Below are 25,365 nucleotides of genomic sequence, written 5' to 3'. Positions count from 1 at the left end.
TCATGTGTTTCAAAGGGGAGGAAGGATCCTTGCAGATGAGTTAGTAGGGCTCATAGAAAGGGCTTTAAAATAATTTTGAAGGGGCAAGGGGATAAAACTGGGCCCACTAGAGTTGAGCAAACCAGTGCTGGGAGTTAATCCTACACAATCAGCTTCCTTCTTGAGATGCCTCTATACCAATGCACACAGCACGGGGAATAAACAGGAGGAGTTAGAAGTCTATGTACGGGCAAGGGATTATGTTCTGGTGGCTATTGCAGAGACATGGTGGGACAGCTCATGACTGGAATGTGGTCATGGAGGGCTATGTCCTCTTTAAAAAAGATAGGGCAAGCAGGCGAGGTGGTGGAGTTGCTTTTTATGTGAGAGAGCAGCTGGAATGTACTGAATGTCCAGGTGAGGATGAGGGGCGAGTTGAGAGTTTGTGGGTGAGAATTAAGGGGCAGGCTAGCATGTGTGACACTGTTGTGGGTGTCTATTCATAGAATCATAGAATCATAGAATGGTAGGGGTTGGAAGGGACCTTTAGAGATCATCTAGTCCAACCCCCCTGCAGAAGCAGGTTCACCTAGATCAGGTTGCACAGGAACATGTCCAGACGGGTCTTGAAGACCTCCAAGGAAGGAGACTCCACAACCCCTCTGGGCAGCCTGTTCCACTGCTCCCTCACCCTTCACAGTAAAATAGTTTTTTCTTATGTTTAAATGGAACTTTTTGTGTTCCAGCTTCATCCCATTACCCCTTGTCCTGTTGCTAGCTACCATAGAAAAAAAGGGATGTCCCAACCTCCTGACACCCCCCCATTACATTACCATATTACAGGCCACCTGATCAGAATGGGGAAGTTGATGAGGCCTTCTACAGGCAGCTGGGAGCAGCCTCAAAATCACAGACCCTGGTTCTCATAGAGGATTTCAACTACCCAGACATTTGCTGGAAGACCTACGTGGCTTGTCACTTCCAGTCCAGGAGGTTTCTTCAGTGCATTGATGATAACTTCTTGATGCAAATGGTGGATGTGCCAAGTAGGAGAGGAGCACTACTGGATCTTGTACTCATGAGCAAGCAGGGTCTGTTTGAAGTGGTAAACATTGAGGGCAGCCTTGGCTGCAGCAACCACGAGATGGTGGAGTTCAGGATCTTGTGCGGTAGGAACAGAATACCAAGCAGGATCACAACCCTAGACTTTAGCAGAGCCAACTTTGGCCTTTTCAAGCAATTACTAGGGGACATCTTGTGGGACAAGGTATTAGAGGATATAGGAGCACAAGATAGTTGGTCTCTGTTCAATGATCCCTTTTTCCAGTCTCAGGATCAGAGAATCCTAGCAGATAAGAAATCAAGAAAGGGAGCCAGGAGACCCACATGGTTAAACAAGGAACTGTTGGGCAAACTCAAGTGGAAGAAGAGAGCATATAGATCATGGAATGAAGAGATGGCCACTTGGGATGAATATAAGGCTATTGTCAGAGGATGTAGGGAAGTGACCTGGGTTAGGCAGCGGGTAGGGTTAACTTTCCCCAGCTGCTGCAAGGGGTGTGGTCAGGCTATTCAATGCCATGCTGACATCATGCTCAGGACATAAGAGCAGCTGCCAGGCTATGGTGGTGCTGTGACAAGTGTGGGAACTGTACTTTCTCTGTTGGGCTGAGCATTGGACTGCTGATGGTGAGCAGTTACACTGGGCATTGCTTGTTTTGTCCCTTGACTGTCATTGTAACTGTTTACTCTTTGTTTTGTTCTATTAAATTGTCTTTATCTCAACCCACAGAGCTCTAGAACTCTCTCTTGATTCTCCTCCCCATCCTGCTAAGGTGGGGAGGAGCGAGTAACTGTGTGGTTTGGTTATTGGTCAGCCAGGGCTAAACCACCACATTCTTTTCAGTGCCCAATGTGTGTCATGAAGGATTGAGATAAGGACAGATCTGATCAGAGTGTGTTGAAATTTGTTATACAGTTTTCTTTTATTGGTTATACAAGGCAACTGGTCACAATACTCGCTCAGCTGTTCACATGGTGGTTTTATGCAAACTCTTACCTGCTCTTTGTGTTGCCTGTGGTGCTGTTTATCACCTTGGGGAAAGTAATGAGGACCACGATTTTGTTATACTGGGCTCTTTTGACTTATGATATGATTATATCATTGATTATGGGGCTCAACTGGTATTTGTATACAGCATTGTGATCACTCCCATACCTCGGGCTTTTCCTTTCAGAATTCATTAATAATTTCACTCAACCTAAGGAGAAGGCAGGGAGAAATACTTTCTCCCACCCTTTTACCTCTTCTTTCTCCTTCTGGCTAACTACAGCAATATTTAATATTGGAGAAATTTAGATATTCTTGGGACATTCCACTCATCCTGCTTTTACTGTTATGTCTCCTGAGTATGCTTCACATCTTGCTTAGAATTGTAAAATTTGTTTAAGAGTCTCACCCAAAGATCTGCCACAAGGCTAGATAGTAATGGGTGGAATGGCATGTGAGAGAATATGGGAAGGTTTCTAGAGAGCTTCTCATCTCCAATGGTTTGGAACTTCACCCTTGAACAGCTACATGACCCTGATAGAGTGATAGAGTATTTGAAAAGAAAATGTTGTGCTATTCCAGAGAGGCACAGCTTACAGCACTGTGCTGGGCCCTGGCTAGTATCTACCAAACACTGCTCAACATTAGACAGCACCCTCAGGGGGAAGGGGAGAAAAATAGACTGATAGGCACGGCAGCTACCCCAGCCCCAATGACATACATTGTGGCTACTCAGACCTCAGCAACAGGCAACATGGCTGCTCAAACACTGGTGGCAGACCACTGCAGCTAAATCAGGAAACAACTTGTGCCAGTATCAGTTGCCCCTATAGAGAAGAAGAAATGTTGGATGCGAAAGTCAACTTGTTTAGAAAGGGAAGAAACTCCAATTACAAAGGGGGAGGAGGAAGAAATGGAAGCAGGACTATCACAAGAGGAGGAGGAAGAGGCAGAAGTTATGAATGAGACGATTACCACCCGATCCCTATCCCTTGAGCGAGTTGCAAGACCTGCAAAAGGACTTCAGTCATCACCCAGAGGGGAGCACATTGTCACCTGGCTGCTCTGATGCTGGGATAATGGGGCCAGTAGCCTCGAATTGGAGGGCAGGGAACAACTGGGCTCCTTGTCTAGGGAAGGAGGCATTGACAAGGCAATTGGAAGAAGGGCACAAGTACACAGCCTTTGGAGGTAACTTCTCTCAGGTGTAAACGAAAGGTATCTATAAAAGGAAGACATTACATGTCACTCGGGCAAGTGGACCGCCATGGAGAAAGATATCCAGTATCTGAGGGACATGGCTGTGCTGGAAGTGATTTATAATGATCCAGACAATGTTCAGTTGCTCATCAATCCAGATGAAGTCCAGTGCACACGCCTCATGTGGTGAAAGTTCCTCCGAAGAGCACCACCATCATATGTCAACTCATTGGCTGTCTTGTCCTGGAAAGAAGACAAGGGGCAAATGGTGAATGAAGTAGTCAGTGAACTCCAGCAATATGAAGGAAGTCTTTCTTCTTTATGGTCCTGGGATCTCCGCTGTGGAGAAACTATCCTAGGAGTTCCATCAGTTTAAGAAGGTAGGTATGAATGATGTCATGAGGAAAGAATAATGTAATGAGGCATGACATCTCCAGGATCCAGATGGATTTTAAAACCTTCTGGGAGCAAGTAAAAGGTAGAGGGGCTCAGGTTATTTTCTCCTCCATCCTGTTCACTAGAGATAAAGGGGGAGTCTGCAATGGAGAAATCAGCCAAGTGACCTCCTCGCTGAGAGGCTGGTGCCGGCCGGAAGGCTTTGGGTACTTTGACAATGGATCCTTCCTTGGGAACTACAGCTTCATAGGACAGGATGGGATTCATCTCTCCAGTAAGGGCACTGCAATATTTGGGAGTAGACTAGCAAACTTAATAAAGAGGACTTTAAACTAAGGGATTTGGGGGATGGGGGGAGAAGCAAAATAGAACAAATTGTCCCCTCTAGCTGGGAAACAGTGCAGGACAGGGAATGCAATGATAAGTGCCCTTCATCTGCACACTGGGCTGAGATACGGAAGGCTGACCACCCTGAGGAAGAGCCAAACTGGGGAGGAACCTCCTGCACCTGTCCAGGAAAACCTGTGTGTTTGAGTAAGGCCCTGTGCTGCCTCTACACCAATGCACGCAGCCTGGGGAATTGACGTGCAGAACAAACTCTATAATACTGCTAAGCTTGCACACACTATTGTCTAACAAAGGGCTACTTATAGGGTACAGGTAGGGGTATGCATAAGCGCCTATTACATATTCATGACCTATCCCCGCTCAGTATTGTAAGCTCGAAGTGTAAGCTCCTCTTCGAGCTTACACTTGTTCAGTGTCTCTGGTAGATTTCCATGCCATGGAGCAGGATGCAAACAATTCTGTTTTCCACATTCCAAGTCCTTCTTATCTGCAGCTGTCTGCACACCAGCTTCTTAGTTATCTGCTTTCAGGGTCTTCAAGGCCTTTACTAAAAAGCGATTCAAATTCCAGTGAGCTGAGGTTTCTTATCATGGTGTTAGTTAACAGTGAATCGTGTCTTTAATTTTTTCAGGCCTTTCCCTTCTGTATGTCTGCTTTTACTCATCAGAATAAGCGGGAGGAACTGGAGATGTGGGTGCGGATGCGGGGCTACGACCTCATTGCAGTCACAGAGACGTGGTGGGACAGCTGCCATGACTGGAGCACAGCCATAAGAGGGATATGTATTGTTTAAGATGGACAGGCTGACAAGGCCTGGAGGTGGAGTTGCTCTCTAGTGAGGGAGCAATTCATGTGTACTAAACTGTGCCAGGGTGGGGATGAGGGGCAGGTAAAGTGCTTATGGGTAAAAATTAATGAACAGGGCAAGGCAGGTGATATTGTTGTAGGAGCTTCCTACAGGACACCTGATCAGGAGGAGGAAGTGGATGAGTCCTTCTACGAACAGCTGAGAGCTGCCTCATGATCACAGTCCCTGGTCCAGGAGGTTCCTACAGATTGTTGACAACTTCCTGTCACAGGTGACTGAGGAACCAACAAGGAGGGGTGTGCTGCTGGACCTAGTACATCCTGGTTGGGGATGTGAAGGTTGGAGGCAACCTCGGCTGCAGCGACCATGAGATGGTAGAGTTCAAGATCCTGTGTGGAAGAGGCAGAACACAAAGCAGGACCGTGACCCTGGATTTCAGGCGGCCTCTTCAAAGACCTGCTTGGGCGGATCTCATGGGATATGATTCTAGAAGACAGAAGTGCCCATGAGAGCTGGTCAATCTTCAAGCACCACTTCCTCCAAGCCCAGGATCAGTGTGTCCCAATGCGCAAGAAAGGAGAAAAAGGAGGTAGGAGGCCTCCATGGTTGAGCAAGGATCTGCTGGGACAACTCAAATAGAAAGCAGCTGTCTATGAGGGGTGGAAACAGGGGCTGGCTTCTTGGGAAGAGTACAGGAACACTGCCAGGGCATGCAGAGGTGCAACTAGGAAGGCTAGAGCCCTTCTAGAATGAAATTTAACCAGGGATGTTAAGGACAGCAATAAGGCATTTTTCAAGTCCATCAACAGCAGAAGGATGGGGAGGGGGGATGTGGGCCCGCTGCTAAACGCTGAGGGTGCCCTGATGTCTGAGGATGCAGAGAAGGCCGAAGTACTGAATCCCTTCTTTGCTTCAGTCTTTACGGCCAAGTCTGATGCTCAGGAAGCCCAGTCCGGCAAGGATAACAGGATGGCCAGGACAGCACAGGACTTGCCCTGAGTGGAAGAGGTTAAAGACTTGTTGGCCAAGCTTAAGACTCATAAGTCAATGGACCCTGATAGGATGCATCCTAGAGGGCTGAGGGAGCTGACTGATGTGATTGCTAAGCCTCTCTCCATCATTTTTCAACATTCATGGAGGACAGACGAGGTGCCTGAGGACTGGAGAAAGGCCAGTGTCACTCCAGTCTTCAAAAAGGGCAGGAAGGACCAGCCGGGAATCATAGAATCATAGAATCCAGGAATGATCCAGGAAACTACAGGCCGGTCAGCCTCACCTCCATCTCTGGAAAAGTGATGGAACAACTCATCCTGAATGTTATCACTGAACATATGAAGGAAAAGATGGTTATCAGGGGGAGTCAACATGGATTCACCAAGGGGAAATCCTGTTTGACCAACCTGATAACCACCTTTGAGTGCATAACCGGTTGGCTAGATGAGGGGAGAGCAGCAGATGTCATCTACCTTGACTTCAGCAAGGCTTTTGACACTGTCTCCCACAACATCCTCATCAGAAAGCTCAGGCAGCGTGGCTTGGATGAGTGGACAGTGAGGTGGATGGAGAGCTGGCTGAATGACAGAGCCCAGAGGGGGGTGATCCCCACAGAATGGAGTTGGAGGCCTGTGGCCAGTGGAGTTCCACAGGGATTGGTTTTGGGGCCAGTCTTGTTCAACATCTTCACCAACGACCTGGATGAGGGGACAGAGTGTACCCTCAGCAAGTTCACTGATGACACCACACTGGGAGGACTGGCTGATTCCCCAGAAGGCTGTGCTGCCATTCAGCGGGATCTCAACTGGCTTGAGAGTTGGGCCGAGAGGAACCTCATGAGGTTCAACAAGGACAAGTGCAGAGTCCCGCATCTGGGAAGGAACAACCCCACACACCAGTACAGGCTGGGGGTCGAACTGCTGAAGAGCAGCTCTGCAGAGAGAGACCTGGGAGTCCTGATTGATAATAAACTAACCATGAGCCAGCAGTGTGCCCTGGTGGCCAAGAAGGCCAATGGCATCCTGGGATGCATCAAGAAGAGTGTGGCCAGCAGGTCAAGGGAGGTTCTTCTCCCCCTCTACTCTGCCCTGGTGAGGCCTCATCTGGAGTCCTGTGTCTAGGTCTGGGCTCCTCAGCTCAAGAGTGACAGGGAACTTCAGGAGAGAGAGTCCAGTGCAGGACCACCAAGATGATCAGGGGACTGGAACATCTTTCATATGAGAAAAGGCTGCAGAACTGGGGCTGTTTAGTCTGGAGAAGAGGAGATTGAGGGGTGATCTTCTTAACATTTATAAATATCTAAAGGGTGGGTGTCAGGAGGTTGGGACATCCCTTTTTTCTATAGGAGCTAGCAACCGGACAAGGGGTAATGGGATGAAGCTGGAACACAAAGTTCCACTTAAATATAAGAAAAAAGTATTTTACTGTGAGGATGATGGAGCAGTGGAACAGGCTGCCCAGAGGGGTTGTGGAGTCTCCTTCCTTGGAGGTCTTCAAGACCCGCCTGGATATGTTCCTATGTGACCTGATCTAGGTGAACCCACTTCTGCAGGGGGGTTGGACTAGATGATCTCTAAAGGTCCCTTCCAACCCCTACCATTCTATGATTCTATAATTCTAAGAAAGATATCTCCTACTCTCTACCTGTACAGACCCATGTCTCCGCTATTAGGAACAAGCGTTCCTCAGATCAAGAGAGGAAATACAGAGGGTACACACACTGGGGAAACCTGTGGTTTTATCTATGCACCAAGGGAGATGTGAGGAGGTGGGATGGAAAACCTACTTTGTTTCTAGAGACAAGAGTATGAGATATGCGAAAACAAAAGGGACTCCTCATGAAAAAATGCTGCCCTGGTTTTCTGTCAGGAGCTCTCAAGAGATGTAATGCTTGATCTTGCTTCTGATCCTCTCCAAGGGACCTCTAGTTCCTTCCCACAGAAAGTTTGGGTACACATAACAATCAATATTAGAGGGACCCTGCCTCCAGCAAGGGGGAGGACAGGGACAATAGGGTCTATTGGTGTATGTGGATTTGATGGCCTTACACATAAAATCTACAAGACTACAAGGTTCTCGTGGATACTGGAGCGCAATGCACTTTGATCCCATCAAGTTACAGAGGACATGAACAAATTTGTATTTCCAGAGTGACAGGAGGATACCAACAGCTCCCTGTGTTGGAAGCAGAAGTGAGTCTAATGGGAAATAAATGGCAAAAGCACCCCATTGCGACCGACTCAGAAGCTCTATGCATCCTGGGAATAGATTACCTGAAGAGAGGGTATTTCAAGGACCCAAAAGGGTATCAGTGGGCATTTGGTGTGGCTGCCTTGGAGATAGAAGAAACTGAACAGCCTGCCTGGCCTCGCAGAGAACCCTTCTGCTATGGGGTCCAACAAGTGCCAGTTGCAACCACATCAGTGCTCTGGCGGCAATATCTTACCAACCGTGACTGTGATTCCAATCTACAAACTGATTTGTCAGTTGGAGAGCCAAGGGGTGATCACCAGGACTCGATCACCCTTTAACAGCCCCATATGGCCAGTACAAAAGTCCATGGGAGAGTAGAGACTGACAGTAGACTATCGTGGCCTGAATGAAGTCACGCTGCCGCTGAGTGCTGCTGTGTCGGACATGCTGGAACTCCAATATGAACTGGAGTCCAAGGCAGACAGATAGTATGCCACCATGGACGTTGCTAATGCATTCTTTTCAATTCCATTGGCAGCCAAGTGCAGACCCCTGTTTGCTTTCACCTGGAAAGGCATTCAGTACACTTGGAATCAATTGCCCCAGGGGTGGAAGCACAGCCCTACCATTTGCCATGGACTAATCCAGGCTGCACTGGAAAACGGTGAGACCTCAGAACACCTGCAATATATTGATGACATTATTGTGTGGGGCAATTCAGCAAAAATTTTGATTTTGAAAAAGGAAATAGTTAAAATCTTCTTGGATGCTGGCTTTTTCATAAAATGAAGCAAAATCAAATGTCCTGCACAGGAGATCCAATTCTTAGGAATAAAATGGCAAGATGATCATCGACATATTCCAATGGATATCATCAACAAAATTACTGCAATGTTTTCCCCAACCACTAAGTAAGAAACCCAGGCTTTCTTAGGCACTGTGGGTTTTTGGAGGATATTCCCAGCTACAGTGTGATTGTAAATCCTCTCTATCAAGTCACCCAGAAGAAAAATTACTTTAAATGGAGACCTGAACAACAACATAACAAGGCTTTCAACAGATAAAACAAGAAATTGCTCAGGCAGTAGTTCTTGGACTAGTTCAGACAGGTCCACATGTGAAAAATATGCTTTACACTGCAGCAGGAGAGAAGGGTCCTACCTGGAGTGTCTGGTGAGACTCAAGGCTGACCCCTTCGGTTCTCGAGTTGAGAGTACAAAGGATCTGAGGCCTGATACACTCCAACCAAGAAGGAGATATTGGCAGTATATGAAGGAGTTCGAGCTGCCTCAGAAATGATTGGGACGGAAGTACAACTCCTCTTAGCACCCTGACTGCCAGTGCTGGACTGGATGTTCAAAGGGAGGGTCTCCTCTACACATCACGCTACATGGAGTAAGTGGATTGTGTTGATTACACGAGCTCGTATAGGAAATTCCAATTGCCCAGGCATCCTGTGATCACCAACTGGCCAGAGGGCAAAGACTTTGGAATATTGCCTAAAAAGGTGACGTGCTGAAGAGGCCCCACCATACAATAAACTGTCAGAATATGACAAGCAATATGCTTTGTTCATTGATGGATCCTGTTGTATTGTGGGAAAACATCGAAGATGGAAAGCGGTTGTGTGGACTCCTCTATGACAAGTTGCTGAAGCTGCAGAAGAAGATGAATCAAGTCAGTTTGCAGAGGTGAAAGGCATGTAGGTGGCTTTAGACATCACCACACTAGAAAAATGTCCAATACTATGCCTCTATACTGACTCATGGATGGTGGCAAATGATTTGTGGGGATGGCTACAACAATGGAAAGAGAATATCTGGCAACACTGGGGCAAACCCATCTGGGCTGCCCTATTGTGGCAAGACATCGCTGCCCACGTGGAGAAGCTGGCTGTGAAAGTGTGACATATAGATGCTCACATACCCAAGAACTGGGTAAATGAACATCAGCACAACCAGGAGGTGGACCAAGCTGCCAAAATTGAAGTAGTTCAGGTGGATTTAGACTGGCAGCATAAAGACAAATTATCTGTAGCTCAGTGGGCCCATGATGCCTCAGGACATCAAGGAAGAGATGCCACCTATAGATGGGCTCGAGATCAAGGGATGGACTTGACCTTGGATACTGTGGCACAGGTCATTCATGAATGTGAGATATGTACTGCTATCAAACAGGCCAAACGGTTGAAGCCTCTGTGGTACGAAGGACAATGGCTCAAGTATAAATGCGGAGAGGCCTGGCAGATTGATTACATTACACTGCCAGTGACTTGCCAAGGCAAGTGCTACTTCCTCACCATGGTGGAGGCAACCACTGGATGGCTAGAAACTGTGCCTCATGCCACCACCCAGAACATGACCCTGGGCCTTGAAAGGCAAGTCCCATGGCAACATGTCACCAAGAATCAAGTCAGACAATAGGACACATTTCCAAAACAACCTTATAGACACCTGGGCCAAAGAGCATGGCATCGAGTGGGTCTATCACATCCCCTATTCTATTGAGCGATACAATGGACTATTAAAGACCGCATTGAGAGCAATGAGGACTGGGACCTTCAAGCATTGGGGCATCCATCTAGCAAAGGCCACCTGGATAGTCAATACAAGGAGGTCTGTCAATCGAGCTGGCCCTGCTGAATCAGAACTCCTACACAGTGTGGAAGGGGATAAAGTCCCAGTAGTACATATGAAAAATCTGTTAGGAAAGAAGGTTTGGTTCAATCCTGCTTCAAGCAAAGGCAGTCCCATCCAGGGGATTTTTTTTGCCCAAGGACCTGAATGTTCTTGGGTGATGTGGAAAGATGAGGAAGTTCGATGCATACCCCAGGAGCATTTGATTTTGGATGAGACTAGTCACTGAACTAAATGGTATTAGTTACTGAATAACCATCACTTTGTCATAAAGACCCAGGGCTTTGTCCCATTACAACGGCTGTATTCATGCACTGGAGTGCCAGATCCAGTTTCAATACAAGCACTTCAAGTAAGAGCCTGTGGATTTGTGGGTCTGATTCATGTTACTGTAAACCTACTGGTCTGCCTTGTATATTTTCTGGCAACCTTTTGCCTTGAGTATGCTCTTCAGAAAGAGGTGATCTCATACAGGACATGCACCCAGGTCTGAGACCAGAGAAGCTGAAGCAGTGGATTGATATAATCTGAGCAGGAAAACCTGAAAGACTGCTCTGAGAGATGGAGCCCTGAAATCATGGACTAAATTAACAGTCCACGGACTAAGGGAGTAAAATGTGTGTGTATATATATATGTATCAATGATATGAAAATGTTTAAAACTGTGCCTTATCTGGGCATGATGTACATGGTATAGAATAAGGGGTGGATAATGTCCTGGGTTTAGGGGGGGGGATAGGGTTAACTTTCCCCAGCTGCCACAAGGGGGCGTGACCAGGCTATTCAATCCCATGTGACATCATACTTAGGTTATAAGGGCAGGTGCCAGGCCACAGCGGTTCTGCAGCAAGTGCGGGAACTGCAGTTGCTGTGTCGGGCTGAGCAGTTTTCTGTATCCCTTGGCTGTCATTATAACTGCTTACTCTTTGTGTTGTTCTAATAAATTGTCCTTATTTCAACTCACAGGGTTCTAGAACTCTCTCTTGATTCTCCTCCCCATCCTGCTAAGCTGAGGAGGCGTGAGTAACTGTGTGGTTTGGTTATTGTCAGCCATAGCTAAACCACCACAGGAGGCATCTAGGAAAGCTAAAGCCTCGTTGGAGTTGTACCTTGCAAGGGAGGTCATGGACAACAAGAAGGGCTTCTTCAAATGCATTTCAGATAAAACCTACACTAGAGGCAACTTAGACCCACTGTTAAATGAGGCAGGTTCCCTGGTGACAGAGAATATGGAGAAGGCAGAGTTACTGAATGCCTTCTTTACCTCTGTCTATACTGCTGGAGACTGTCCTCAGAAGCCCCAGACTCCAGAGGAAGTCAGGTTAAAGGAGGATTTTTGCTTGGTAGATGAGAACTGGGTTAAGGATCAATTGAGCAGTCTGGATATACATAAATTCATTGGCCCCAATAGGATGCTCCCATGGATGCTGAGGGAGCTGGCAGAGGTCATTGCTAAACCACTCTCCATCTTCAGTAAGTCATGGAGAACAGGAGAGGTCCCTGAGAACTGGAGGAAAGCAAATGTCACTCCAGTCTTCAAAAAGGGCAAGAAGGAGGGCCTGGGTAGCTACAGACCAGTCAGCCTCACCTCCATCGCTGGAAAGGTGATGGAACAACTTATCCTGGGTGCTGTCTCCAGGCATTCAAAGGGCAAGAGGGTCATTAGGAGCAGTCCACATGGCTTTACCAAAGGGAAGTCATGTTTGACAAACCTGATAGCCTTTTATGAAGATTTAACCAGGTGGATATATTGTGGTAGTGCAGTGAATGTGGTTTATCTTGATTTCAGTAAAGCATTTGACATAGTCTCCCACAGCGTCCTCACAGCCAAAATGAGAAAGTGTGGGCTGGATGATCAGATAGAGAGGTGGATTGTTAACTGTATGAAGGGAAGTAGGCACAGAGTGGTGATAAATGGGGCAGGGTCTAGTTGGAGGCCTGTGTCTAGTGGAGTCCCTCAGGGATTGGTGCTGGGACCAGTACTGTTCAATATATTCATTAATTAACTTGATGAGGGCACTATCGGCAAGTTCACTGATGATACTAAACTGGGGAGAGTGGCTCACACACCAGAAGGCTGGGTCTTCAGAGAGACCTGGACAGGCCGGAGAGTTGGGTGTAGAGAAATCTAATGAAATTCAACAAGAGCAAGTGTAGAGTCTTGCATCTGGGAAAGAATAACCCCATGTACCAGTACAGGTTGGGGAACAAACTCTTAGAGAGTAGTGTAGGGGAAAGGGACCTGGAGGTCCTGGTGGACAGCAGGATGAACGTGAGCCAGCACTGTGCCCTCATGGCCAAGGCGGCCAATGGCAGCCTGGGGTGTATTAGAAGGGCTGTGGGCAGTAGCTATCTAATGTATCTTCCAACAAACCTTGACATTTAAATTTCTGATTTTTTTTTTTTCTGGAACATGTGGAACTAGTTAAATTTTTGGATATAGATATGTTTGGGGCATGATTCTGATCCAAGTTCGTATATATTATATTCCCATTTCTATTCTTCACACATTCTGTTTTAAGATATTGTGGTGCAATCTGTTATGCTGATCAGTTTATTAGAGTTTAGGAGTGATTTTCTTATGTTAAGAGAAATATATTTCCTAATTAAAATAATCATTTTAAATTTGATCACTTAGAGCATCACACATTATTTGCAAACTATATGGACAGAGTCTTCCCACTGACAGGAATGGAGCTCATATGCACTTTCTAAATCCTATTGAGATTAATGAAAATGGACCATCTAAAATTTTACTTGAATCTGTGAAAGTCTAGTTTTAGCTACATGCTGCAAAAAATTGAGTATGTATAGTGATGTTATTGATTGAGCATGATGAACTATATATTGTTCTTCTGTTTGTATTTTGACGAAAATCTTACTGTCCTCTTTTTTCTTCATTTACGAAATTTAGATTTTCTTTAAAACCATATTGTAACTTCTTACTTGCTGTCTTTACAGGCAAAGGAAAGAGATGGAAAACCCTGTACTTTATCTTGGAGGGAAATGATGCTCAGCTTATTTATTTTGAAAGTGAAAAACGAGCCACAAAACCTAAAGGATTAATAGACCTCAGTGTGTGTTCAGTCTATGGAGTACATGACAGTTTATTTGGCAGGTAGGATACTGGCTCCTAATTCTTGTACATGCAGCAAAACAGTTAACTACTAGTTTGAGGCATATACAGGATATGGACAATATATCACTGATGAACAAGGTCACCTGGCACAGTAAACTTGTTTTTTGACACTGAACTCAGGTAACTGTCTACATGTGGGGGTTTTTTTTAGCTTTTGCTGATTGTGAAATGAAAGGACTGTGATTCTAGGTTCATGTTGTATTTTATTCCATAGTTGGTATAAATTGCAAGAGCACATTTAGACAGATTTAACAGATTAATGGTAACTTGTTAAGCTGTAGCAACTTGATTGCTAGCAACTGTTCATAAACAACTTCTCGTAATACATTTTAGAACTTAGTCTTAGAATTTTCCCATCTAATATATATTTTCTCATCTGATAATGATTTAGCCTTTTTCATTGCCATTTTTCAGTATTGTGTATTAGTTGTTCCACATTTTGTATTACAGGCATTAAAAATATTACAAATCATTTGTATTGAAGATTTTAATCCTATTGAACCAAGAATTGATCAGATCAAGAATTTTGTTAATTCCAAAAGATCTACATTCTTTTGTTGATAGATATTAGAAAGCTAGTTATATAACGTATCAGTGCTTTTCTATTTAAGAATTAGTAAGAATCAGATTAGACCAACATTATAGCAGTAATTTAGTCATATAAGCAAATATTTTACAAATTACTTTTACAAGATAATTAAATTCAGAGATCATTTTCACAGTTTCATTTGCTATACTAATTTTGTTTATACATAATAAGTCATCTGCAAGTGATATGATTATTGGCAAAGAAGATCAGAATCATCTTAAATACTGAAAAGTATTTAACAACTTCAAGTCTTTTCACACAGATAATGTGAGGATAGATGTTTAAAATTAGTGGCATTTTTTAAGCTGCAAATATCTGGTGTTCTTGCACCATCTGATTTTTTTCAAAATGATCAAGAAGTGTGTAAAATTTATGCAGCTGTTGCAATGAGGAGCCATAGATATGAGAGCATCATTTAAAAAAAATTACTGACATGTTCCTCGTGTAAGTTGGCAATTTTACAGGAAGCTTTGGTGTAGACTATAAATGAAGAGCATTTTGGTTAATGGTGACTGTTAAGCAGCTTCTAAGAAACACTCTACTGTGGGTTAAAATGTAGTTGGATAATAAGAAACACTAAAAGCATAGATAGGAGGAGATGCATGGTTACACCTGCTTGGGAAAGCTCTTGTTGAAGAACTGTAGCTGAGACAAAATCCCTCATATTTTAAGTAGATGGTAGAAACTACTTTTCCCCTTTGTCATGGTTTTCTGTAGAGCCATTTCTGGTAATGTGGAAGGGGCTGTAAAGATGGCTCCTGTAAGAAGTTGCTTGAAATTCTCCCCAACTCTGAGTCAGATCCACTTCTGGGGCTGAGCCAATTGGGTGTATCCAGGATCACTTTTTTAAGAAGAAGACAGAAGAGGAGGACTCTTCCTGTTCCTTCTTGTTCTGTTCTTCCTTCTTTTCTGGCTGGTGGTGGAAAAAGTTGGAGAGAGAAGTGACCGTGCAGACTCCAAGGTCAGCGAGGGAAGGGAAGAGGAGGTGTGCTGGAGCAGAGACCCCCCTGCATCCTGTGGAGAGGAATGGTGAAGCAGAGATTTGTTGGCACTTCGTTAAAGACCCCATGCCAGTGGTAGTGACTATGCTCAGAGGAAGCCATGTCCCGTGAGAGGAACCGCATATTCGCAGCTATTGGGAAGAACCCACGCCAGAGAAGTTTGTTAAGGACTGTGTCCCATGGGAGGGCTGGCTGGGCAAAATCATGACACCTTTTTCTCAGAAGTACAGTGAGGGCTGTAGCTCTGCATGTCTTTGGCGACAATCATTTAAGTAGTTCCTGACCTGGGCTACTTCTTGTCCCCCTCCACCAATCCTCCTGTGTGGGCATGACCACAAAATGCCATGCCCCTATTTCTCTGAGGAATGGATGGGGAGAAGGGAAGACTGGAACATCGTTTGCAAGTGAAGTAAGGTCCTTCGTGTAACCCTGTGTTTGGGAGAGCTAAATTACCTTGAACTAATGTGGAAGGCCAAGTGTGCACTTCAGCTTGTACCTGTGCAACCTGATCTAGCTGAACCTGCTTTAGCAGGGTGGTTGGATTAAATGATCTCTAGAGGTCCATTCCAACCCCTACCATTCTGTGATTTTGTGAGAATGGCAAAGATGTTATATTTAACATTTAAAGTTTTGGTAGTTTATAGCACATGTATTCAATGGTTAGTATATGATCCAATGAAGGTTTTATTGGTCATGAGAGCTGTGGAACATGTTCAGATAAGCAATTCCTTATGTTAATATAGTTTCCTGAGTTCTTAAAACAACAAATCCATAATGCATGATGAATTGATTGGGAACTAATACTGAACCTGTGCATGGTTTATAATTTTTGTACGGAATAGTCCTCATTAACACATCTTTTATGTTGCCAGGTATATTTTGCCTCAACTGTAAGTCAGTGTGCATGCATAATATTCAACATAAACTGTTAAACTAAAATGCACTTTTGAAGTATGTAGAAACTTTTCTTGTTGGGTTTTTTCCTTTTTCCAAGTGTGATGATGCTACACTTTTGTTTGTTTTTAAGGCCAAACTGTTTTCAGATAGTAGTTCAGCACTTCAGTGAAGAGCATTACATATTTTACTTTGCAGGAGAAACTCCAGAACAAGCACAGGTGAGAGCTTTTGTTGGTAAATATAATTTTTAAAGTATTTTTTTTTGTTTGTAGTGTTTAATGATATTATCCTTCTCTAATAGAAACTGAGCATACTACAGATAATAGCTATGTCTACATTAACAAATATTATCATGCAGTAGTGGCAGATCTGTAAGGGATATAGTTGATGCTGAGAATCCAGCACCTACATTATCTATGTTTTAGGGATTTTACTTTGGACAAATTCTAGTCTAGTCCCATGCATTGTCTGATAAGTGGTTTCATGCCTGGTGTGCAATAAGCCAATCTAAACATAGAGTGGAGATATTGCTTTATTTCATGTCTGTGCAGAGATGAGTGCTAGGAGGTAGCTCCACAAAGCCAGCACACCCAACAGTGCATCCCATGCTGCATTTATGTAAAATCTTGTCTAATACATATTGTTATTTTATTTAGTGAGTCCTTCACCTGACATATTGATTGATTAAGTGATCATCCAGCCTCTGGAGTCTGATCAGTCGGGAGTTCCATCCTTATCAGTCTCTGGTCCACAGTCATTGGCCAAGTCATGCATATAAAGTAACTGACCTCACTCCATCCAACTGTTGATAATGGTCTCTTTACCTTAGGCAGTGTATTTTTAAGGCAGTTCAGTTAATGATGCATAGACCTTGCTTCATTCTGTTATGTTAGCTTGCTCTTTTGAAACCTATTAATATTCCAGGATGTCCTTTGTGAGAGTAGCATGTCTGTCTCATGTCTATATATGTTTATTTTGATCAGTACAATTTTAATATTAGTTCTAACTACAAAGCATCTATGCATCTGGACTTAGTGCAGATTATTTTAATCTATGTCCTGTGATCTTTTTATCTGATTATACATGGACTGAACTTCCATTAGTTTCCATTAGATATTTCTGGAGAATATCTTTTGGAGTATTTAAAAAAAATTTGTTTGCTGTCCAACACTCTTCCATGTAATGAACCAGGGCATGGTTAAGTGGGGAAGTTTTGCTTCAAGAGCACATACCTGATATGAACTAAAATACTAATGCAGGTAGGCTTACCAATCAAAATCTTTTGAGCCTTTTACAATTATTTCTTCTGTCCATAAGTAGGTCATTGTTTTTAGCCTTAGACCCTAATCTTGCACAAAAAATAAGAGAGTTGTTTGTTTGTTTTATATTGATATCATTTAGTCATTAGCTCTCTAGCATTAATTATTGCTGATTAAGAATTGTAGGAATGCAGTGTAATTCTCTAAAAACCTTTTACAAACAGGACAGCATATGGAGGATGTGACAATGTTCTTATTCATCAATTTGTTTTGGTATTCCACAGCTCTGAAATATACCTGTTGTGTCAGAAGTTAAGATATGCATTTGATTTTATTTCAGAATGTGTATTAGGCAGAATATCCAGTCCTGTTTTCTGACCTTTTGGCATAATCTACTTTTGATTTAGATTTACGTAACACTTAAGCTGTTCACTGCATTTATACAGAATACTGATATTTCATTTATAAAATGATTCTGGTTCAGGCAAATCAGATATTTTACTGATACTTCTGTTTTTAGAAGTTATAGCTGTCTGTACCTTGTAACATTTCACAGAAGAATAATTTTGTTGGTATACTAAGGAAAACTTAGAATCATAGAATCATTTAGGTTGGAAATGACCTTTAAGATCATCAAGTCCAACTGTTAACCTAACACTGCCAAGTCTACCACTAAACCATGTCCCTCAGCACCTCATCTACATATGTTTTAAATTTCTCCAGGGATGGTAACTCTACCACTTCCTTGGGCAGCATCTTCCAATGCCTGAAAACCCTTTTGGTGAAAGGATTTTTCCTAATACCAAATCTGAACCTCCCCTGGTGCAACTTGAGGCCATTTCCTCTTGTCCTATCACTTGTAACTTGGGAAAAGAGACAAAGATACCTCACTACAACTTCTTCTCAGGTAGTTGTAGAGAGCAATAAGGTCTCCCATCAGCCTCCTTTTCTCCAGACTAAACAACGGCAATTCCCTCAGCCACTCCTCATCAGATGTGCTCTAGACCCTTCACTAGCTTTGTTGCCATTGTCTGGACATGTTCCAGCACCTCAATGTCTGTCTTGTAGTGAGGGACCCAAAACTGAACATAGTATTTGAGGTGTGATCTCACCAGTGCTGAGTACAGGGGGACAATCACTTCCTTAGTCCTGCTGGTCACACTATTTCTGATACAAGCCAGGATGCCATTGGCCTTCTTGGCCACATAGGCACACTGCTGGCTCATGTTCAGTCAACTGTTGATAAACACCCCCAGGTTGTTTTCCTCTGGGCAATTTTCCAGCCACTCTGCCCCAAGCCTGTAGTGTTGCAACTTGATAGATTTCATTTAATGTGGTAAATATCAAAACAACTGTCCAATGGATTGCATGTTGTCCAAGGTTTGTACAAACCATTAGGTCAATGTAATGTAGAGTGTAGCTTCATATGCTAGTACCATTTTGCATATTATGGTACATTGTTCATAATTGTTGGTGTAAACTTTGAAATTTAAGGGCATAGGCTTTCCTGTTAGGAGAAGGAATAAAGATGACTTTTTATCTTGGAAATATTTAGAGTATTTAGTAAGTTCTATGGTTCTTTATTTGCTTTTCCTTGTTTGAATAAGAAAGTAAGCTAATAAAAATATGATGCATAGCTGACAGTTCTTCCTTTTTTGGAAGGTTTTGAAAACTGAATCTTTTCTCCCAAAGTAGTTTACCTGAGAATAGTTGCAATATAGAATGTACTTTTCTTTTTTTTAAATGTAGAAGGTGATGTAAAGGGTAAGACTGAAAATGTTTGTTGGTTTTTTTTCTTTAATGGTTTTATTAAATTGTACTTTAAGAGGAAGTAGCAGGTCTTTGACCTACACCCTTATGAATATTAGTCAAAGCCTAAATTTTGTGCTTCATAAGAGCTTACAAAATTTGAGGAAGTGGGGGATTTGGTGTGAAAACATGAAAATAAGACTATAGCACCTTCCAAAGTATTTACTCTATGTATTTTTGAACAGAGAGAAATGGGTGTGTAGGTTATACTTTTCAGTGGTTTTCTGTTAATGCTGCTTTGTTTTTTGTTTGAAGCATATGGAGTAAAATATGACTGCAGTATAAACACAGAAGGAGAGAATGATCAGCACAGTTTGACTTGACTGTTATTTTCTCAGAAGCAACCAAGTCTTGCTGCATTTTATATACCACTTTTTATTTAATTCAATATTATTAATCTGGAAATTGATTAAGATCACATTTGTATATCCATTATTAATGCTTTCTAAAAGAGAAAAGAGATTTGCAAATGTTTGTTTCATTTTACTGAGCAATATATGAATTGTGCTTTACTATTCAAATTTTCATACTCTAAATTTCATGAAAGTTGGTTCTTTTTAAGCTAAAGAAACAACTTTGGATACTTCAGTGTATCATTTTGTTGTTGTTTTAGACATGTCTGTTCTACTGCAAGAAGCTGAATCTGACTTTTTGTTACACTGTTTTGTGCCTTTCTCTCTTAGGACTGGATGAAGGCTTTGCAGATGTTTTGCAGTTTAAGAAAAAACAGTCCAGGGACATCAAATAAACGTCTGCGTCAGGTGAAGCTATATAGATATTATGGGGGGGAGGGGTTGTCTCATTGTTACCAAATGACAGCGATACATCTCATAACTGTCCTTTCAACAATAGTAAATCTTGCATGTACATTTTTTTCCTTGGAGCTATGCAGTACCAACCAGAATGATTTCCATGTTATTATAATATCTATGTACACAAAGAACAAAATGCTTTTGGATGATTGGCAGATGTTTTGCTAGGTATTTCTGACCACAACTGAGTAAAAGTATCGAGAATTCAGCATTTGTATTGTCTTAACTCTTACAATTCACCAGATTTGACAGACTTATGTCGTGTAGCCAAAATACTCCTATAATTAATATTATTCATTTTTCAGTGACAAATTCATGCTGAACTGTGATTATGATGTAATTTATTTTGATCTATTGAGAGTACCGTTGTGTCCAGAATTTCTTTCAGAGATAAAGGACAGATAGTCATAAATGGATACATCAGTGATGATTGGAGAGTACCAGGAATCATGTATCCGTGGTATCATTGAATGCTACTAATGTTAGAAGAAGCTGTTTTGTCAGTCTGGAAAAAGGAATAATTTTTCTTTTTTTTTAGGAAATGCAGAATTATTCTGTGATCAATGTTAAATATGATTGAAAACTTCTGAAGAACCAAACTAAATTAGGTAAATTAATATATGAACTGGCAGAAGAAATTGGGAGCCCCAAAATGACGCACCTACAGAGTGATCATCTGGACTAATTCTGTATTTCCAAAAGCAAAGAAAACATTAGGTGTTTGAAGGAACAGAATAGAATAAAAAATAGATGCTATTTATTATTTATGGTATTCTCATTTAGGCATACAGTTAGTTTTTATCATTTTATATCAAAATACATAAAGGAAATGACAAAATTATTTTCATTATAGGCTGGAATGAGTAAAAGAATTTCCAAGTAAATAAATATAGGAAGTATTGGATTATTTAGAGAGGTGAAAAGTATAATAAAGCATGAATGGTCAAGATAGATAAAGTGTATAAAGATCAAAGATCATACTTCCATTACTGTCTTACAGAAATTATATCAATTTCAGGGTTTCTTGAACTGTCATTTGAAAATTCTGGCACTGACTGTTTGGATTTAAATGGAATTTTGACCTGATCAAGCATATTTCCTGTATTTATCTAAATTTATTTAAGTTTATATTTGATTAAGCTATGAATTGCATGCAATTCATAAGTTTGCAAAATAATAGAGTATTTTAAATGCATTTAATGTAAATGATTTCAGAGAGTTCATTTCTCACGTTCTGGAAATTGAGTTTCCAAGTTCTATTATTTTGAGAATCTGTACTGCAAATACCTTCCTTTTCACAGGGAGAAAACAGTGTAGTGTGTTAAACAAGGGAATTTTATGTAATCTACTGTTGTTTAGTCAAGAATAGAATATTTCATTTGGAAGGGACCTACAACGATTATCTAGTCCGACTGCCTGACCACTTCAGGGTTGACCAAAAGTTAAAACGTGTTATTGAGGGCATTATCCAAATGCCTCTGACATGCATGGAGCATCGACCACCTCTCTAGGAAGCCTGTTCCAGTGTTTGACCACCCTCTTGGTAAATAAATGTTTCCTAACGTCAAGTCTGAACCTCCCCTGACACAGTTTTCAGCCATTCCCATGCATCCTGTCACTGGATACCAGGGAGAAGAGATCAGCATCTCCCTATCCACTTACCCTCCTCAGGAAGCTGTAAAGAACAATGAGGTCACCCCTCAGCCTCCTTCTCTTCAAACTAGACAAGCACAAAGTACTCAGCTGCTCCTCATATGACATGCCCTCAAGCCCTTTCACCATCTTTGTTGCCCTCCTCTGGACGGCAACAAATGTTAAGTGCCTTAACATCCTTAAATTGTGGGGTCCAGAACTACACACAGTACTCAAGGTGAGGCCGTATCAATGCTAAATACAGCAGGATAATCACCTCTTTTGACTGCCTGGTTATACTATGCTTAATGCATCCCAGGATGCAGTTTGCCCTCTTGCTGCCAGGATACACTACTGATTCATACTGAGTCTAATCTGTTAGGAAAACACCAAAATATAGCATTGCATTTGGAGTTAATCATGGCTCTTAAAATATGTGTCTTTTACTTCAGTTGAATTTTCTATGCATAGAAAGGTAGTACTTGCAAATCTTAATGTCTCATGGGGATTGTTTTAAAAGTAAAAAATAAGATGAATTAAAACTATGGTGCTAGAAGTTAATTTTCAAGTTGAGTTGCTCTTAATTTCTCACTGGTGCCTCTTAAAATCTTGTTGCATTATTCCTGTTGCCTGCTCTTTATATTAGGAAATTATATTTTGTGTTTACTATTTATACCTTAATGTTAAGCCTTCACATGGGGGAGAATTCCATTCTTTCTTTTTTTTTTTTTTTTAAATATATTTTTTCTGTATTTTCTTTAGGTCAGCAGTCTTATTTTGCATGTAGAAGAAGCTCATACGCTCCCAGTAAAACATTTTACTAATCCGTATTGTAACATCTACCTGAACAGTGTCCAGGTAGCAAAAACACATATCAGGGAAGGGCAGAACCCTGTATGGTCAGAAGAATTTGTCTTTGAGTAAGTCTCAATCTTATTAAACTACTGAATTTCACTTGAAAATTGCATTGCATTCAAGATTCTTTATGCTGTACTGTTTTGAATATGCTTTTTAAAAATACTATATGAGTGATTATATAACAGCCACCTTTCAGCCACAAATGCATGGGTAGAATTTTATTTATACATCTAAGTATCTTTGTTAAGATCATGAGAACTCAGGTTTTAAATGACTTCAGAATAAATTTAAATGTTGGCCAAGTATAGTACTAATTGAGGCATTCTGTCTTTTCCCCTAGTGATCTTTCATCTGATATTAATAGATTTGAGATAAGTCTTAGTAACAAAACAAAGAAAAGTAAAGATCCAGATATATGTAAGTACTTTTCTGTAAAAGATGCATATATATTGCAACAGTGGATAAAATTTTCATTGCTTTTGTCAAATATTATCACAGGAGAATTAAGTATTTTCTGTGATTACCATACAGCTGTATTGCTATGTTTTGGTTGTCTGTTACTGGCTCTCTTAATGTTTTTACAATATGAACCTGCATGGTTTTTACTGGTAAATGCACAATAATCCAATCCCATCTATCTGATGGCTTTTCTAGCTCTATTCCAGTATGCCTATTATGTTATACTGTGACTATGTTTACTAAAATAAATAAAAGGAGAAACTGCCAAAATTAATCTACTCCGTTAAATGTTATGTTCCACTAACTTAATTTTTTAAATCTGTTTTAAGACCAACTGTGTGTTTTGTTGCTTCCAGTGAGAAAGAGGGAGGAAAGATTGTACTTTCCTCACTTAAAAATAAATAAATAAAAATCCAACTTGGCTCTCTGTAGAATAAAATTTGCCTCAGTTCTGTGTCATCCTGTTCTTTCTCCCTGTCGTGGTTTGGCCCAGCTAGCACAGCAGCACCACGACAGTCTCTCACTCGGTGCCCCCATTCACCCCCACCCTCGTTAGGATGGTGGAGGACCCAGCAAAATGGGAGTAAAAAGATAAGCAAGATTGTTGTGGATTGAGACAAGGGCAGGGAGGGCTCGCTGCCAATTATGGTTCTGGGCAAAACAGACTCCAGTACTCGACTGAGAGAGGAAAGTAGGAAAGTTTATTCTACAAGAAACAGAACAGAATAAAAGCAAAAAGGGAGTAGGATGATGAGAAAATTGCAACCAGCACTTTAAGATCTCCCTTCCCCATCCCTCCTTTCTTCCCAGGCCCAGCTCATTGCTCCCGATATCTCTACCTCCTCCCCCCTCAATAACTCAGGGGGGCAGGGAATGGGGGATGTGGTCAGTCTCTCACAGATGGGCTCTGCCGCTTCTTTCTTCTCAATTAACCTTCTTTCTTCTTAATTAACCTAGTTAAATTTCAAAACTCTTGTCCTTTCCTCTGATTAGAAAAGTTTCTGCATAGCAGAAGGAAAAAAGATGTATTTCATTGGACAGACAAGAGGACTTTCTAATTGCAGATGTGACCTTATTCTTGCAAAGTTCTTCTATTTATTTGAGCCAGAAAATTCTTTATCTGAGTCAACACTTGGATTAGTAAAAGAATCTTTCAAAGGATGATTCATGAAGGATATACTTGGGTAACTTCTTTAAAAATATTTTTATAGTTTCCTTCTCTCTCTCCAGATTAAGGAGAGTGTGCTACCTTTAGATATAATCCATCTAGTGGAAGATTATAGACTGGCAATGTTTCTTGATTATAGTTAGATAGACTCTTAGAGCATAACCTATCAGTTCTTTCATTTTGGGATAAAGATCAGACAATATCAGAGGGCTGAATCACCACTCCTATAAAGACAGGCTGAGAGACTTGGGATTGTTTATCCTGGAGAAGATAAGGCTCCGGGGAGATCTTATAGCAGCTTTCCAGTACCTAAAGGGGGCCTACAGCTAGGGAGGGATGGTTTGCAAGGGCATGTAGTGATAGGACAAGGGATAATGGTTTTAAACTGAAAGAGAATAGATTTAGATTAGGTATTTAGCAAGTTCTTCACTGTGAGTATGGTGAGACACTTGAACAGGTTGCCTAGAGAGGTTGTGGATGCCTCATACTTGGAAGTGTTCAATGCTAGTTTGGATGGGGCTTTGAGCAACCTGATCTAGTAGATGTCCCTGCCCATGACAAGGGGGATGGAACTAAATGATCTTTAAGGTCCCTTCAAACCCAAACCATTCTATGATTCTATATGAACTTGAATTAACAAGAATCTCTGCCTACATCTCCATCCCTATTAAATATTTGAAGTATATGGGGACAAAAATGGATGTAAAAGAGACCTTATCCAACTACTATGCCAGATTATAGGATTGGCTCCTTCATTCCCATACTCTCCAGGGAATATGGCTCCCGCAGACATAAGGGAAGCTTCCAGCATCTTCTCACAAAAGCCACCACTGTAGCTTCCCCACTACCTAAACCTTGTCATTCAAACCCAATGCACAGTGTGAAGTAACTTAGTTTAGGAGGGCATGTGCTTATTTTGGAATGGTCGGTGGTCTGATTGCTGCAGCTTATTAGTCAGCTGTCAGACCAGACTTTCAGTTATGGTTAAATAAGCTGGTGCAGATCATTGCTTAGTAATTTGAAGGTACCAACATCTTAAAAAAAAAAAAAAAAGTGAATTAATGATTTGGTCATTCTTGGTTGATTTTTGTCATTATTTGAACAATAAGGTGTCTGGGAATGGGTTTTTTATATGGTTT

The 25,365-nt window shown here is 41.8% G+C and overlaps 1 protein-coding gene across 7 annotated transcripts in view; it reads left to right on the top strand.

Annotated features, from left to right (window-relative positions):
- Positions 1 to 25,365, top strand: part of LOC133628529 (ras GTPase-activating protein 1) — a 128,495-nt gene that overhangs the window by 81,786 nt on the left and 21,344 nt on the right. For all 7 annotated transcript variants that reach the window (XM_062016820.1, XM_062016821.1, XM_062016819.1 and 4 more), the window contains 5 exons: positions 13,565 to 13,721; positions 16,360 to 16,447; positions 19,981 to 20,058; positions 22,504 to 22,661; positions 22,940 to 23,016. In XM_062016820.1, coding sequence (XP_061872804.1) covers positions 13,565 to 13,721; positions 16,360 to 16,447; positions 19,981 to 20,058; positions 22,504 to 22,661; positions 22,940 to 23,016 — 558 coding nt within the window. The remainder of the gene's footprint in view (positions 1 to 13,564; positions 13,722 to 16,359; positions 16,448 to 19,980; positions 20,059 to 22,503; positions 22,662 to 22,939; positions 23,017 to 25,365) is intronic.

Source organism: Colius striatus, chromosome W (assembly GCF_028858725.1).
Source record: "Colius striatus isolate bColStr4 chromosome W, bColStr4.1.hap1, whole genome shotgun sequence".
Classification (NCBI taxonomy): domain Eukaryota; kingdom Metazoa; phylum Chordata; class Aves; order Coliiformes; family Coliidae; genus Colius; species Colius striatus.
The sequence above is the reverse complement of the archived record's forward strand: the minus strand, read 5'-3'. Positions and strand labels throughout refer to the sequence as shown.